We start from the raw sequence: 15,431 nt of genomic DNA, 5'->3' as shown, positions 1-15,431 counted from the left end.
ACAAAATACAGGGTTTTCTTTTTACCTTCCACAAAGTGCTCAGTTTCTGTTCCCTCCTAGAAAGTACAATACTTTCTTTCTCCTCCTTACACATAATGTATCATTAGTTTTATGTCTCCGGCCTTAATCAAAGTGTTGGGAAAATATTATTTTTAAGAATGCTAAGCAAATACCCCTCCATAAAACAATTGTGGTTTACCGTTTTCACACTCTCACAGTTTTCAGAAGTGGGGAGGATTATGACTCAATTCAAGATGCAGTCATGAACCTGGCAACCTGCCAGCTCTCTATCTGAATTTCATCTGGAGTGTTTTGTGCTCTTCATTTGGGAAACTCATCCAGTTTCAATATCAGAACCTCTTGTCACCATCTTCTTCCTCTACCTGAGCTTCTTCCTCACAATCTCATTGGCAGGCAGATAAAGCCCCAAATGAACTTGTACCTGTAACTGACACATATAGCATCCTCTCTCTGAGAGCTCTGCCCTAGTAATCTGTGTGTGGCCATGGTGTAAACATGTTCCCTAGAGTCACTAGTGGGGACACTGAGGCCACTTTGCAGGAGTAGAATCTAGGAGGGGGTGTGTGACACAAGGAAGACTTTCCAAGTCCTATGTCATACCCTTTTGACTCATCCAGGCAAAAGCCTCCAGGTTACTTTTGCTTAGTGTAACACTGCCTATACAGGAAAATGTTGTCTATTGGACAAGCCAGGGATGGCTAGACAGTGATTCATATGGGGGCACTTGCTTCAGCATACTGAGCAACAAACATGTGGCCACTGAGTGGAGACACTGGCTACAGATCATCAGCACCTACTGGGGACCCACTGTGGGATCAGGATCCCCACCCTCCTTTGCCTCCAAAGCAGGGGTACAGTATGTGCCTCTGTGGGCCCCACCTCTACTCATGATGGTGCAAAGGGGGCAGAGCTGTTTGCAGGGTGTGAGCAAGAACTTCACAGGAAGGATGCTCGGCGCATCCACTGTCACCTAGGTAGATGTCTGCTCGCTTCAACCTGCTTCCCACTCAAGGCACCCAGACAGGTTTCCTGGGTTTGGTCCCAGCTGTGTTTAAGGATGCTGCTTTACTCTTGTAGCTGCAGGGCTAAAGACTCAGTGACTGTTGGAGGCTTCCTATTTACCCATTTCTCCTGTAAGTGCTAAGTTTTCATCTTCTACTTACTCCCCTTTGTCATCTCTTCTCAGATGTTCATTGTCTTCTCTTCCTCTCTTCTCTCTCGGTCTCCTTCTTTCCCCTCCTTTTCTTTCTGTCTCTCTGTCTCTCTCCTCCTTTGCATGCTGCCATGCACTGAATTGTGTCTGCCCTAAAAATCTTATGCCCTAGTACCTGTGAGTCTAACTCTATCTGGAGATAGGATTTTTTTTTATAAATTAACTTTCCCCTGAATGCTAATTGTGTTCTCTAGACCCGTACTGAAGTACAGAAGAAGGTACTATTTCAAATGAATAATTGTATTAGTCTGTACTGCAGTCAGTCAAACCAATCATTTGAAGTCCTATTTAGGAATGTTGCATTATTATAACTGGGACTGTCATCCAACTTTCTTTCCCATAGCAAATGGTAAACATTTTCCTGCTGTAGACAGAACTATGGTATTTATATATATATATATGAGAATATTCATTTCAGGTTTGGTTGTCATTATTCACATTAGAAAACTAAATACTATTTTGATGATGTAATTTTTAATCTATTTACTGAACTTACAATTTTATGAATGGATGGACGTAGCTTTCATAGTCACTAAAGTCATCAAGCTCAAAAATTTTGAGTCATATATAATTTGGTAAGCTAGCGAGACAAAAATCTGTCCAGGAGAGAAATGATCCCTGGCAAAACTTACCAAAATTCTTCTTTGAAAAAATATATCAAACACAAATTATATTGTTCTTTCATGCTCAATATATCATAACTTCATTCATTTGTTCATTCATTGAATTTAACAATGTGAATTATGTATTGAATAATTCAATAATTGAATTCAATAATTCAATACTTATTGAATATCTGGCATGTTAACAATGTGCCAAATGCCAACCGTAATGAACCTGATCTCTCAGATAAAATGCTCGTGTCCCACAGAGCATATAAAGATGTGTGGAAATATGTTTTTTTGAGAATATCTAAAATTATATTCATTTATTGCTTTTTCCTTTGACCACACCTCAGACAGAGCCCGTAGTAATCTCACCTATTCAGGGAAGCCTTTGTAGAGGAAGTGACATTTGGGGCAGGGTTAGGTAATGGGTGGTATTTTGTCCAGTGACAGCACCCGTCCTATGAAAGACATCATTCCAGGCTAAAATGTGCGAAGACTGGGTGGTGAGATGGGCTGGTGTGACTGGGGAACCAGTGAACTTCTCCAGTGCAGCTGCAGAACGCTTCGTGTTATTTTCATCAGAATTAAAACTGTGTCACCTTCACTGATGTCCTAACAGAATTTACATGTCAGTATTGTCACAGATACAAATCGTGCTTCTGAAAACGCAGGCGCTTTCGTGGTTTCTTCCTCCCACTTTCTGTTCCTCATATCGGCCACCGCCCAAAGCACGCTTGGGGACAAGCACGTAAATGAGGGTGTGGGAAACCTGCTCCTCACCTCTTGCATCGCCGCCCAAATACAGAAATAAGCAGACAAAACGCAGTGCTGCTCCAACGCCACAGCCGGCAGTGGTTACAACTGTTTGACTGCAGGTGCATGGCGACTAAATCACTTATTGATTCTAAAGATGCTGCTGAGGATGTTTGTGTTTGGATTGAAGAGCGGTGATTATCACACTGGAAAGTGTTTATAATATGGTTCTTTTCAGATGGTGAGAAGTCGCTGCTATTCTGTTTCTGGAGCTCTCCTACTTACACTACCAGAGTGCCACACCTCCGATCGGTCTGTGATCATTTCTGTCTCAGCTTCACCTTGTCATCAACACGATGAAGAAACACAAAGAAAGGTGAAAGAAACAAACAGGAAAAAGCCTTCCCTGACCACACACATCATTCCACACTCAGAGACGCACTTCTCATGAGGCGGGCTGTAATGTGGCGGCACTGAGAGAGGACGGCACGAGCAAAGTTTAGAGCAAGAATGCAAATCTCAGTGCACAGGGATGGCTCGGCGACTCTGTCTACTTAATTTGCACATGAAATGGGCACCTTCTGGCTCATTTTCAGTTAAGCGCATTGCTATGAGACAGCATGCCAGTGTGGAAGGACATGGGCGTTCATTACCAAGCCGGGCTTTTCTTCACAGTTTGAGATGAAGGAAAAGACAAGAGGATCGACCTCGTTTTATTTTTTTTATTTTTATTTTTTTCCGGTACTGGGAGTCGAACTCACGACCTTGAGCTTGCCAGGCGAGTGCTGTGCTGCTGAGCTAAATCCCCAGCCTCAACGTCGTTTTAGAAACTCTGGGAGAAGACTGGCCCTTCACTGATCATGGCTGCGTCCAACGTGCACTTCTGCACTGAACAGCTCCAGCGGGAACCCGGTAGAGCACAGAAACACATGTCGTGGGACTGTCCCCGTCTTTCCATATTAGCTAAGCGGGGACGGTTCCCTGTGCACATTTAGTCTCATTACGAAGGAACGGAATGAAAGTTGTATTCCCTTGAACATCTTCCTCCACAGAAAGTTCACCCTCTTTTAGGGTGTGAAGCATTTCATTCTAGTGCATTTAAAAAATGCATTAGAATCTATGTCAATAAGATTTGAACTTAGGTTTGCCATTTACTTAGTGTAAGTGTTTAGATCTTAAAAACAAGTTCAACTCTTCTTTGAAAATAAAATGAAATATATTAATTTTGGATATTTTCATTTATTTTGTGGTATTGTTTTAGCCTGTATTTTATTTATAAAAGACAATGAAATTAGCAGATTCCCGAGGAGTTCCACGAGGTCTCTATCCAAACTGTCATTGCAAAATAAATGCACTGAGGAATCTATAAATAATGAAAGGACCGGGGGTAGAATGTCTCCCTTCAGAAATGTAGTGACAGCCAAGTTACGATAATCTACAAGCCAGCTCATTCCCTGAAATAGGAAATATTTCCATGATTTCTCATACATTATTTTCTCTTCTTTAAAGACAGAGCAAAAAGGGCGACACACTGTTCCGGATTTCCTGCAGCTTTATCTGACCATCAGGAGCCAAGGCAGTGCTGGGTGCTGCAAATTCTAAGCGGAGATTGATGTTCGACACGAAGAGGTTCACCGCCCTCTTGTTAAACCTGCCCCACTCACGTCCTCAGCCTCAGACGATAACGGCACGTTCGCCAGATTTTCCAAGTGATGAAAATGTCAGCACATCCAAAGTTATGGTTCCCTCAACAACCATAACTTGGCCACTTTGCACAGAATTATGGAGGAAGAAAAGTTAGAAACTGACAAGTAGTATAAACCCGCAGTTACACTGAGTCCACCGCTATACCGAGAGCAGAATTCACCAAGGAGGCTACTAGCTGTGTAATTCAGACAAAAACTACCCCTTGTGCAAGACGATCATGAGAATAAAAGGCATTTTTACTGGAACTAAATTATCTGGGTAATTGGCTCAGCATTCCAATTGGCATAGGTAGATATAAAAAGAAAAAAATTACTAGAATGATCTGAAATTCAGGGTATAATGCTATTTTGGATTAAACTGGGGTGTTTTTCTGTATATTATAAACATGTAACTGACCAAAATACACTAGTTAAATAAGGAAATTGACTTTAATTTATACTTACTCTCACAAATATATTTATAAAATGATGCCCCGTGAGTCTTATATTAGTTGTACCTTTTCTATCAAGAGAACTGTCATTTGAAAGTTGATTCTAAATTCAACTATGCTGATGAAAAGCCAATACAGCAGGAAATCTTTTTAATTTTTTTTTGTTTTTGTTTTTTTTTCCACTACCGGGAATTGAACTAACAACCCCGTGCTTGCCAGGCAGGTGCTGTGCCACTGAGCGAAATCCCTAGCCCAGGAAATCTTTCAATACTACCTTTATTTATAAAGCTGTAAGTTAAGAAGTAGGGACTGTCTGAAACTGGGGAGAATTGGAAACAATACATTCCTCCTAAAATTATTAGAATTAAATTAAAAATGAAGTATAGACAGTCTAACAGGAAAATCAGCAAGACAAATACATCCCCTTACATGTCCTTGAGTTCTGAATCCTCAGATTTAACCAACCATGGATGGAAAACATTTGGAAAGAATTGCAATTGTTACAATACATGGACTATTTTCCTGTTACTATTCCCTGAACAATCTGATGTAACAACTATTTACATAGCACTTACGTTGTACTAGGTGCTATGATAATCTAGAGATGATTTAGAGTGTAGAGTACCAAGGGCATGGAAAATTACAGGTAAACACTACACAATTTCAAATACACTTTGGAATCATGGACTCCGATTTTCCAGGGCTATGGGCGTCCAGGAACTAATGCCCCTGCAGATGGGAAATGGGGGGAGCATGAAGGAGCTGTACCCCCACTGGGCACCCTGAGAGCTGGCTGCTGCAGGGTGAGCAAGGCAAGCACCCTGCCAAACAAGATCAATTCCTTTAAACAGGAAGTCACAGCGTCCCCCAGTGGACGAATTCTAATTTCATCTGGTTTTGAGACACCACTTGAGGGAAAGGGACCCTGAGCACTTTTGAACCTAGGAAAGATAGAAGACTAGAAACAATCCTTCCTCCAATATGTTTTTTTTTGTTTGTTTTTGTTTTTTCTCCGATACCAGGAACCGAACTCATGACCTTGCGCTTGCCAGGCAGGCGCTTTTGCCCCTGAGCTAAATCCCCAGCCCCCCTTCCTCCAATATGAAGACTTGTGCATTTGTTTTGAATGCCAAGAAAGCAAATATATACAAATTATATACATATATATTTACTATGAGCAATTTACAAGGGATGTAGCCATTATTTGCATAAAAACCGAAAATCTTTTCCAGTCTTAGCAAGAAAAAAAAAATTCTTTGATAATCAGCATGGTAAGACTAGTTAAAATATCCCCTTCACATCATACCATTGTAGGCACTCTTCCCTCCTGTGAGCAGCTATCCTAGGTATGTTGATTGGAACTCACATTTCAATTTTAATTTAATTTGTGTGGGTTTATTATTTTCCTTAAATCTCAGATTTGGACCTGGGCTACATAATGAGACTCTATCTCAGAAAAGTCAAGGGAATAAAAAGAGAGGCTCGGAGAAGTGAAGAGATTTCCCTGAGGTTGAAGATAGTTATCTAGCCCGGGAGGCAATAGAATCCAGACCTCCCTCTACCAGGAAGCTCTCCTCAAACACTGGCCATTTGCCCTCTTCTCAACTTCTTTGAACTTCAGGCAGAGTCCTTTCAAGACTCAATCCTGTTAACTCAGTGAATTTTTTTGTTCTGCTTTGTTTTGTTTTTGGTGTGGAATGAATCAATGACTTCTACCAATTCCTTCCCAGAAACAGCAAGCATTTCACAAATGCCCGGTAATTTCCACAGTTTGCGTATGTTCAATATGTCCAAATTCCTCGATGAAGTTTCAGGTCTGGACAGAGCTGTGACAAAGGCAGCAGGTTAAGGTTCAAACATCTACACGTGTGACTTCAAAGGATTCTTTTCAGCATGCAGTTAAGATGGCAAACATTAAGCATGCTGAACGTTACAGCCCAATGATTAATGCTGCAGATAATAGCCAAGCCTATTCTACTGCATAACTGATAACACACTCACACAATGAAGACACTCAGGTACTTTGAACTATTCAACATGCCCCAAACTAAATGCCAGCATTTGTTTTTATAGTTTTTGTAATCTCACCTGCTAAGACCCTTATCTTCATAAAACCACTGAGTTCCTGAATAAATATTGTGCCACAGATTTAAATCTTCTGGGGGATTTGATGCAAGTGGTTGCTGGATTTTGCGTCTCACAAGCTCATATCTAAAGCAAAAGACAAGCAGGAACATCAGGATTATCTTGACTAATGTTATTACCGAAATTCAGGTTGCTTTGCGGCGTGTGTGAGTGTGTGATGCATGTACACAAACATAAGGAATAACATCTTAACTTTACAGTAATGAAGTTTTCCCAGATAAACATTTATTTTCCTGGCTCGATTGTCACATATTCAATTAACTGCAAACAATCAGCTAGTTTCGCATTGTATGATTACCAGTGAGAATGATAACATTTTAGGTTTTTTCTATTCCACATTTGCTAAACATTTACTGCGCATTTCACACAAAGTAGAAATACAAAAAAGCTTACCAAGTTAATGATTTCCTATGACATCTACCATCAATACTTTATAAACAATGATAAAATTATCAACTCTGCATTCTTGGCTGGGTACCAAGTTCGGGTTGCTATAAAGCCATTTTAGAATCACAACTGGTTTCTTTCATCTTATCTGTATCCCTGACCACATTCTTTGCAAGTTTCCAGATAATAACAATGTGTCAGAGCATTACAGTGCTAGCTTTAGAATTCTGAGACATGTTTGTACAACTGTATCACACAGAACATGCATCAGGGTTGCTAACAGACTAAAAATATATTTCAGAAATCAAGAGGATTATGAAAGGAATACTTAGAAGAATATTTTGGAAGGTTTTTAGTTCTCAATGTTATGTTGCTATTTCTGCCTTGTTCAATTTAGGGTTCCAAGGAAGTCGGCATACAATGTAATACTGAATGACTAGAATTAGCTCTGTTCGGATGAGAGTATGCATCTTCTTCCTACGTTGGCAGAGACAAGACAGTGGCAGAATTCAGAAGCACAGCGCATTTCTCTTACCTCAAATTAGGTCCGTTAGGTTTGGACGGTGGCTGCCACGAAACTCCCACGTAGGACTCAGTTAGTGGAATCACTGACAAGGGACTGATGCCCTGAGGTTCAGCAGGGTGGGTGGTCACCAAGGTAGGCAAACTCTCTGTGCAGCCACCTAGGTACCCATTCCCCCCTGAGCAGGCAACGATGGTGACAGAATAGTTGGTGAAAGGAACCAGGTGAGTGATGATTTGACTCAACACTGACAGGCTCACGTTGGTTATTACGACGTGGGGGGTAGGCATGCGGATCTCATAGCTCAGAATGTCACCGTTCTGCACTAGCGGGGGTTTCCAAGTGACCTGAAAGGAAAGATAAACTTAGAATCAGCGTGACAATACAGGAACAGAGAAACTACCGTTCCCAAGGCCTGGAATTTCTCTGGCTTTAGGGAAGTCATTTTCTAAATGCTTCCGCGCTCCTTGCCTTGCATTAGACAGTAATGAAAGGTTTGGGATCAATTAGCAGTACGCCGGGGAGTCAATGAAATGCTGTTTCCTGGGTTTGGCTTCTGGTCTCTGTACTTTCTAGGACTGTCAGCCTAATACATACCTTCATGATTCATCTCCACGGCGGGCGTTCTGAAGGACATGGAGCGAACACGTGGAGAGAGTTCGCACATCCATGAACACCCGTCGGGCAGCAGCAGGACGTGGTCATCCTCTTGTTTATAACTCAATTACATGAAACGCCAGAACCCCTTGCTTTGCACTGTTCGTGTACACACTAAATAAGTCACTTTCTTGAAGGGTGGGCAAGAGGAATCATTTTCGTTTTCCAAGGATGCACAGTTCTGTTTTGAATCTCCTTGCACATAATTTAGCAAGGAGAGCAATACCAGAAAATCCTACTTTTAGGAATGAGAAACATAGAGGAAATTTTAAAAAGGGGTCCTGTTTCGCTAACCCAACTCGAGTGCAATATACTTGTACCTAAAGTCTCTTTTCTCTTCTGGCTAAATTGTGCAAGAGCACAGTGACAGCACACTCCTGCTTTTTTTGCAAGAAAAAGTATCCTAAAGACAAGTACATAGGCCAGGATAAAGCACTGTTTATATGCTACCCGTTCCCTCGTTTTTGTTTCCTGTCTTGCTGTGCTCCTTAAATAAATATGTGCAGTAGGGCAGGGTCTAGAATTCGCTTCTCCAACAAACTTTAAGCCTAAAGTACATATCGTTCACGCCACACACACAGAGAAGTGGGGTTCAGCCAACAGTCTTAGTCATGGCTCCTTAGATTTTATTTTTTTCCTTAGTATACAGTTACTCTGAAACAGTAAAAGACAGATAGACCTCTCCATCTATATACCAGATCTGCATAAAAATCAAACTCAGAAAGAAAATATTTTTTGGCAGGACAGGTTGAACTTTTAAATTGAGTCATAGATTCTCACTGGAAAATACAATATTTATTTCAGAGAGGGTTATCAAATGATATCTTACATCAAACAGGAAACATGCCCGCCGGATGGAGCTTGACCTGAGATCTCTGTAAGAATATTCAGGCTCATAATTGGTGATAAAATGGGCTTCAGCTACACAAGAGTTGGACAATTGCCTGATAATTACTGGGCAGTTTATAATTAGCAATGGACAAACCTCTATCCAAATTGTGTTGCATGTTTTGAAGTCATTGTCAATCTGAAACGCATCTTTGTGAAAGATGCTGGGATGAAGAGATGTGTTCGACGTGTTTCTTACGAGCCCAGGAAACTTCCCTGTCTGCAGAAACGGCCAAAGAAATCCAGAGCAAGCCAACGCTGTGGGGTTGACACGGGCTCTGTTTGTATAATACCGTGTGTGTGTTCTTGAAAAATGAGTGATGAGTCAAGGTCAAACTCGGGGGCCTTCCTAGTGCCGGGATCACGAATGCAGAGGAAAGCTTATTGCAGTCTATCTATGACTGATTTGAGAAATTCACGACTTCCTTGCCTCTCAAACCAGAATATTGAGAATTCAGGTCAGAGTTTGGCAGTACTTGAAAGAATGAAACCTTGGGAGATAGTCTGCGTTAGGAGCTGAGCGAACAGTGAATTGATTTGGAACTTGGTATCAATGCTGAGAAAATGCGCTCATAGATACAACTTGAATACGATATCCACCAGCAGAGATTAAGAGATTTTGTGTGCTAGCTCTGGAGACAGTCAGCTGAAGATCTGAAAGAGCCTGTTTTCTCTGCAATCAGTGTTTACTTTCAAACATTAGCTATTTTTCTCATTTTCTAAAAAGTTAGAAACTTAGAAAAATTTATCTTTTCGGCAGCCTCAAGTTAGCAAAAAATGAATCCATTTCTATAGGGAAGTTTTTAGAAGGACTAGAGAAAGCAAGCTTTGTAACAATGTGGAAGACACAGTCGTTAGGGCCAGTAGCTTCACAGAAATGGTGTCTGAGAGGATCACCCTCCTGGAAATATACTGCAGCTATTATTAAAAATAAATGGGTCCAAGATTTTGAAGGAACCAGTTAAATTAGCTAAATCTCAGATTCAAAGACCACAGTTACTATAGCAAGGTCCAAACAGATGAGATAAAAACTTCTAATCAGTTTAATTTCCTGTTTGTTATATATCCATTGTACCTGTGAAGGATTATGAAATATTGCTGATTCCCCAAAAACTCAGTCCAAAAAGCACATTGTTGGCATGGGTATGCAAGATATGTATCTTCTAAAACAGGAATTTTATGTTGAAAACTTAAATGAGAATTAATTTCCCACTGGAAATGAATTGTTTATTTCAGAAGTGGCCTGCCTATCAAAGTGAGTGGCTCTGAGTTATTTAGATTTCTATTTCTCTGTCTAGCTTCAAAGAATTGTCAGGAGAAAGCAAGACAAGTAGATAAGGAGTGAGTTAGGTATCTAAGGAGCCACAAATTTTTGCTAAGTCTTTCTAGTCCCCAAAAAGCAACTTTCCACAATCCTGCCACCGTCAAAGTAACAAAGATGTGCAGGTTAGCTGACTGACCTCAGACCTGAAAAGGGCTGCATACATGAACATTACAAGCATCTTCCTTCCTTCCTTCCTTCCTTCCTTCCTTCCTTCCTTCCTTCCTTCCTTCCTTCCTTCCTTCTTCCTTCTATAATTCTATCAAATTCTATGTAAGAACTTTGCACATAGGAGCATTCATGAAACTGGTATAATGAATTGAGAATAGGGTAAGAATGTTTTCCTAATATATAACTCAAACTATGCACATACAGCTGTGTTACTTTGAGGAAAACATTTAACATCTCTGGGCCTTAACATCCTCAGGTAAATAGGAGTGGACAACTCTTGTTATTCATACTAGGCATTAATTCTAAGAGGACTTAATCAGTAGAAGATACACTGGACAGGAGGGAAATAGGACATGTAAATATTCGATTCTACAGAGCAATTCAGCCTAGTAATAGACTCTCTGGCAAATTTCTATACCAAGTAAGTTAGACAATAAATATTGGGGCTGGGGATTTAGCTCAGTGGCACAGCGCCTGCCTAGCAAGCTCAAGGTTGTGAGTTCAATTCCCAGTACCGAAAAAAAAAAAAAGACAATAAATATTTTTGGCATATCCCTGTAATTCCAGCCCTTGGGAGACTGAAGCAGGAGGGTCACCGCAAGTTCGAGGCCAGCCTGGGCTACAGATGAGTTTAAGGCTAGCCTGAACTACATAGAAAGACCCTGTCACAAAAAGACTATGAATAATTTAATTTCAAATGTCACATTTGTGTTTCCACAGAGACCTAGAATGCAGGGACCCCTGCATTTAAATGGCTGCCCCATCTGCCCCACCCACCCAAGTAGGGGAGAGGTCAGCAGCTTGAACAGGGTCTTGCACACTGTCCCGCACTCACACAAGCACACATGCCGAAGGTCTAGCTTTCTTTACTATTTTACAAGAAAAAAGTTCATTCCTATTTGTTATGTGAAAACTTGCTTTTAAAACTGAACAGCCGATGGGCACATTTTCTCATTTGTTGCTGTTTTATCACATTCTTTTCATGATGGAAAATGAATCATTCAGCTTTTATCCTATTGGCCTAACTTTATTGCTAAAAATAATGTTTGCAAACATATGTAACGCATATCATTGTATTTGTTTTATTTTGTCTATGTTACCAAGGATTGCTTGATAAATGGTAAATGTATGCTTAATATTAATTATTCTTTTTTTTTTTTTTCCGGTACCGGGAATTGAACTCACAACCTTGCACTTGCCAGGCAGGCGCAGTGCCGCTGAACTAAATCCGCAGCCCGATTTTAATTATTCTTGATGAAGTACAGCCTGAAAAAATTGTAGGAACCTACTTTCTCACAAATGGCCAATATATCCATGATCTGTGTCTCCACAAATGCTTGAGGTTACTAATTTTAGTTTCTGTCAATTTTACTCATTTCTTTAATTAATTGCAGTTCTCTGACATTTTGTGAGGTGTAAATCTTCCTAAGTATATTACTTGTATACAGCCTTCGTTAAATTACCTTTTATTATACATCATCACCTCTTTTTATCTTTTGGGGAGTTATCTGTTTGTTTCTGATATCTAATGCAGTGCATTTTCCCAATCTCTCTCTTGCACTTTAACATTGGGAGGATTTTGGTGCCCTGCCTAAACAACGAATTCTTTCGAGCACAGAATTATCCTTTTCAAGCTATTGTTTCTCTTTTTTGTTTTTAGAAACAGAGAAAAGTTTCTCTTTTTTCCCATGCTAAGATTATATGAAGTCCTCTTTTACTTTTTTCTAGGCTTTCTATTTTTTGACATTATAAATTTCAGCATTGCTTATTGGAATTTAATTGTGATATGATTCGATAGAGTGACCCCACTGTCATTTCCAAGGTAAGCCATACTTTCCCAAAGAAATAAACGCCACTTCTATCAAAAGTCGCGGTGCCACATACACTTGTATATGTGGTGTATCTCGACTCTGTTCCCACGACCCTTTGTCTGTTTTTGTGCCAATACTCTATATATTGCTGCAATTCAGCTAAAGTTTATGCACTAAATACAGCAATTCTTCTCTTCTGTAATTTTCTAGAATATTTTCAATCATTTAATCCGACACTTTAAAATTATGTGATCCAGTGTAAAACAAAATGAAAGCATTATTGACATTCTGATTGGATGATACAGGCTTTGCATATTGACTTTTCAAGGATGGACTTGTTCAAGAACTGAGCCCCTCCGTCCAGGGTGATGGAAAGATCTCCCACACGGGTAATGTGAAGAGGAGTAGGAGCATAGGCTCTGAATTTGAATTCTCTGGCTCCGGATTCCCTTTGGCTTCCTTGGCAATCTTAGGCACTTATTTCATCTCTCCTTTCTCTGCTTTCCTGTCTGCAAAATGGGAATATTGAGGGCATTTCTCTGACAAGGTTGCACCCAGGATTAAATGAGAACACTTCCTGGAACATAGGATGAATATGAGTTGTGTATTATTTTATTATTTTCGGTCAGACATTCATAATGACCTCATTTGTGGCTTCCCTCATCCATCTGTACCTACCAGTGAGCCTGACGACGAAGACCCCGCCCTTTTACTCTGAAGAGCGGCCCGTGCACACGGTGGAGTTAAGCATGGACACAGCCAGGGGACGCTGTGGCTCCTGGTTGCTCGCCAGCTGAGGCTGGGGCTTTAGCAGCCTGTACCCAGTGAGTCTCCTTCCCCGGAAGGCGGCTGCCTTTGATTCTGCTTTACTTGTGACAAGGTGGGTGCTAACCTTGGGGCTTAGCGGCCTCTGGCAAAACCAGAAAAGAAGACCTTTCCCGGTATGGCGGTCATGTAATTTAGTTCTTCCTGCACCTTATTTCTTATTAGTCCTCAGTGTACAAGCTTCAGGGCAAGCTACATGGACTTCATCCTATTTAAATATTTTCTTCTTAATCTGATTTTACTTCACACTGCATTTACACATGCTTGCTGAGCTTTACTGTCCATTTTCTGCATCTACTGATAAAACATGGGATTTCTCCTGCCTTCCTGAGCAGCGTAACCAGTATGTTGATAGATTTCTTGATGTTGAACCATCCTTACATTTTGAAATCAAATCAAACGTGTCCTGGTTTCTTATTCTTTGAGTATACTGCTTATTTCAATTTGCTAATATTTTACTTAGAAGTTGTAAATTTCTGCTTATACATGAAATGGGCTTATAGATTTATGGAGTTATCCTTTTCAGTCTCGGTAGGGCATTTCTACCAAGCTTATGAAATGAATTTGCTCAGGAAATTTAGTACCAAAAGTGCATGGCTTTTAGCTGTTCAGATGATCCAGTCTTGTTGAGATTATATATTTATTTTCCTTGTAATCAAGTAAGATTTTAAAAATATACTTTTGGTTTGCTGTGCTTCTGAATTTTCCTTCTTTTCTTTTTTTAATTCATGCCCGTGCTATATCACAGCATCTACTTTATACTTCCTAGTATATTACTTCAGATTTGCTTTTCAGTTGATCCAAGGTTTTGTTGTGTCTCTTGCCGTCTCTGTTGGAGTGTGCTTCTTACAGGTGGCACTGGATACTATAAGGACTGTGAAATGGAAGTGAAAGGAACTAGGGAGATGCGATGGTTTCTGTACGGTTTGTTATTTCCAAAAACTCACGAGGAACTCGAAGTCCCTCTCTGCGGATGAAGAGGCGTTCATCTGACTGTGGTGTTCAGAGGGAGAGCCTGGACGAGGAGAAGATAAAATCCTAAGGGTGGAGTCCCATGACTGAATCCCGAAACTGCAGAAGACGGGAGAGACTCGCACGCACTTCCTGTCTCTGCTGGAAACGCCCTGCCCTGCCTCTGGGCTCTACCAGCGGGAGGGCATTGCAGACGCAGCCTCTCAGCCTCCCACCCAGGGCCCGGGCCCAAAATACAGCTTTTCTCTCAGGCTTAGCGGTCTGCAGTATTGAGCGAGTAGCAACAGGAGCGACTCAGGCAGAGGACATACCAGCTCCACATCCTCCTCAGTCACCCGCTGCTTCTTCTCCTAAATTTAATTTGTTTTGTTCTCTTCAAGTCTGGACTCTGTCCAGGCATATAGGGAGTGTGTGTGTGTGTGTGTGTGGTGTGTGTACAAGGTTTGACTGAAATAGTGATAAATGTTTAAATTTTGAAAGTGTGTTATCGTAAAGGACACATTGCTATTAACGCCCCTCAAAACACTCCCCTCACTTCTAGCTCGCTCATCCTACCCTTGCCATTGTCCCAAGCAGTCCTGGAAGTCCTCTTTCTTGTTCTTAGTTGACTTCACGACGCCTGAATGAAATAATTTGAAGCATTTACCTGTCCCGGTCATTTTGTCTTTGGGGAAAAGGTGGAAGTCACTCAGTGCAAGAGCTGGTGAATAAGGAGGGTGAGGACACACCTCAGTATATCTGTGAGACTGCCTTTCCCTTGGCAGAGAGAGACACTGTGCTTCTGATCACAGCTGTTAAAGACACTTGCAGAAGGGGACTCTAGAACTGCTTCAGGAGCATGTGTTTTAAGCAAGGGGAAGTATTTCCAGGGACATTAATGGCAAAGTATCTTTTATTACAGTTTTAAAAAAATTTAAACATTCACCATATCACCATATATTTTGATCACTCCTTGTATTTTACTATGTATACAATATAGATTTTATGTAATATATTATA

At 40.8% G+C, this 15,431-nt stretch overlaps 1 protein-coding gene across 2 annotated transcripts in view; it reads right to left on the bottom strand.

The window, feature by feature from the left end:
- Nucleotides 1-15,431, bottom strand: part of Ush2a (Usher syndrome 2A (autosomal recessive, mild)) — a gene marked incomplete in the record, with an annotated part of 661,834 nt that overhangs the window by 205,850 nt on the left and 440,553 nt on the right. For both annotated transcript variants that reach the window (XM_013519932.1, XM_013519934.1), the window contains 2 exon segments: nucleotides 6,821-6,943; nucleotides 7,800-8,134. In XM_013519932.1, coding sequence (XP_013375386.1) covers nucleotides 6,821-6,943; nucleotides 7,800-8,134 — 458 coding nt within the window.

The sequence above is a fragment of the Chinchilla lanigera genome, unplaced genomic scaffold (genome assembly GCF_000276665.1).
Source record: "Chinchilla lanigera isolate Chin_1 unplaced genomic scaffold, ChiLan1.0 scaffold00005, whole genome shotgun sequence".
Classification (NCBI taxonomy): domain Eukaryota; kingdom Metazoa; phylum Chordata; class Mammalia; order Rodentia; family Chinchillidae; genus Chinchilla; species Chinchilla lanigera.
The sequence above is the reverse complement of the archived record's forward strand: the minus strand, read 5'-3'. Positions and strand labels throughout refer to the sequence as shown.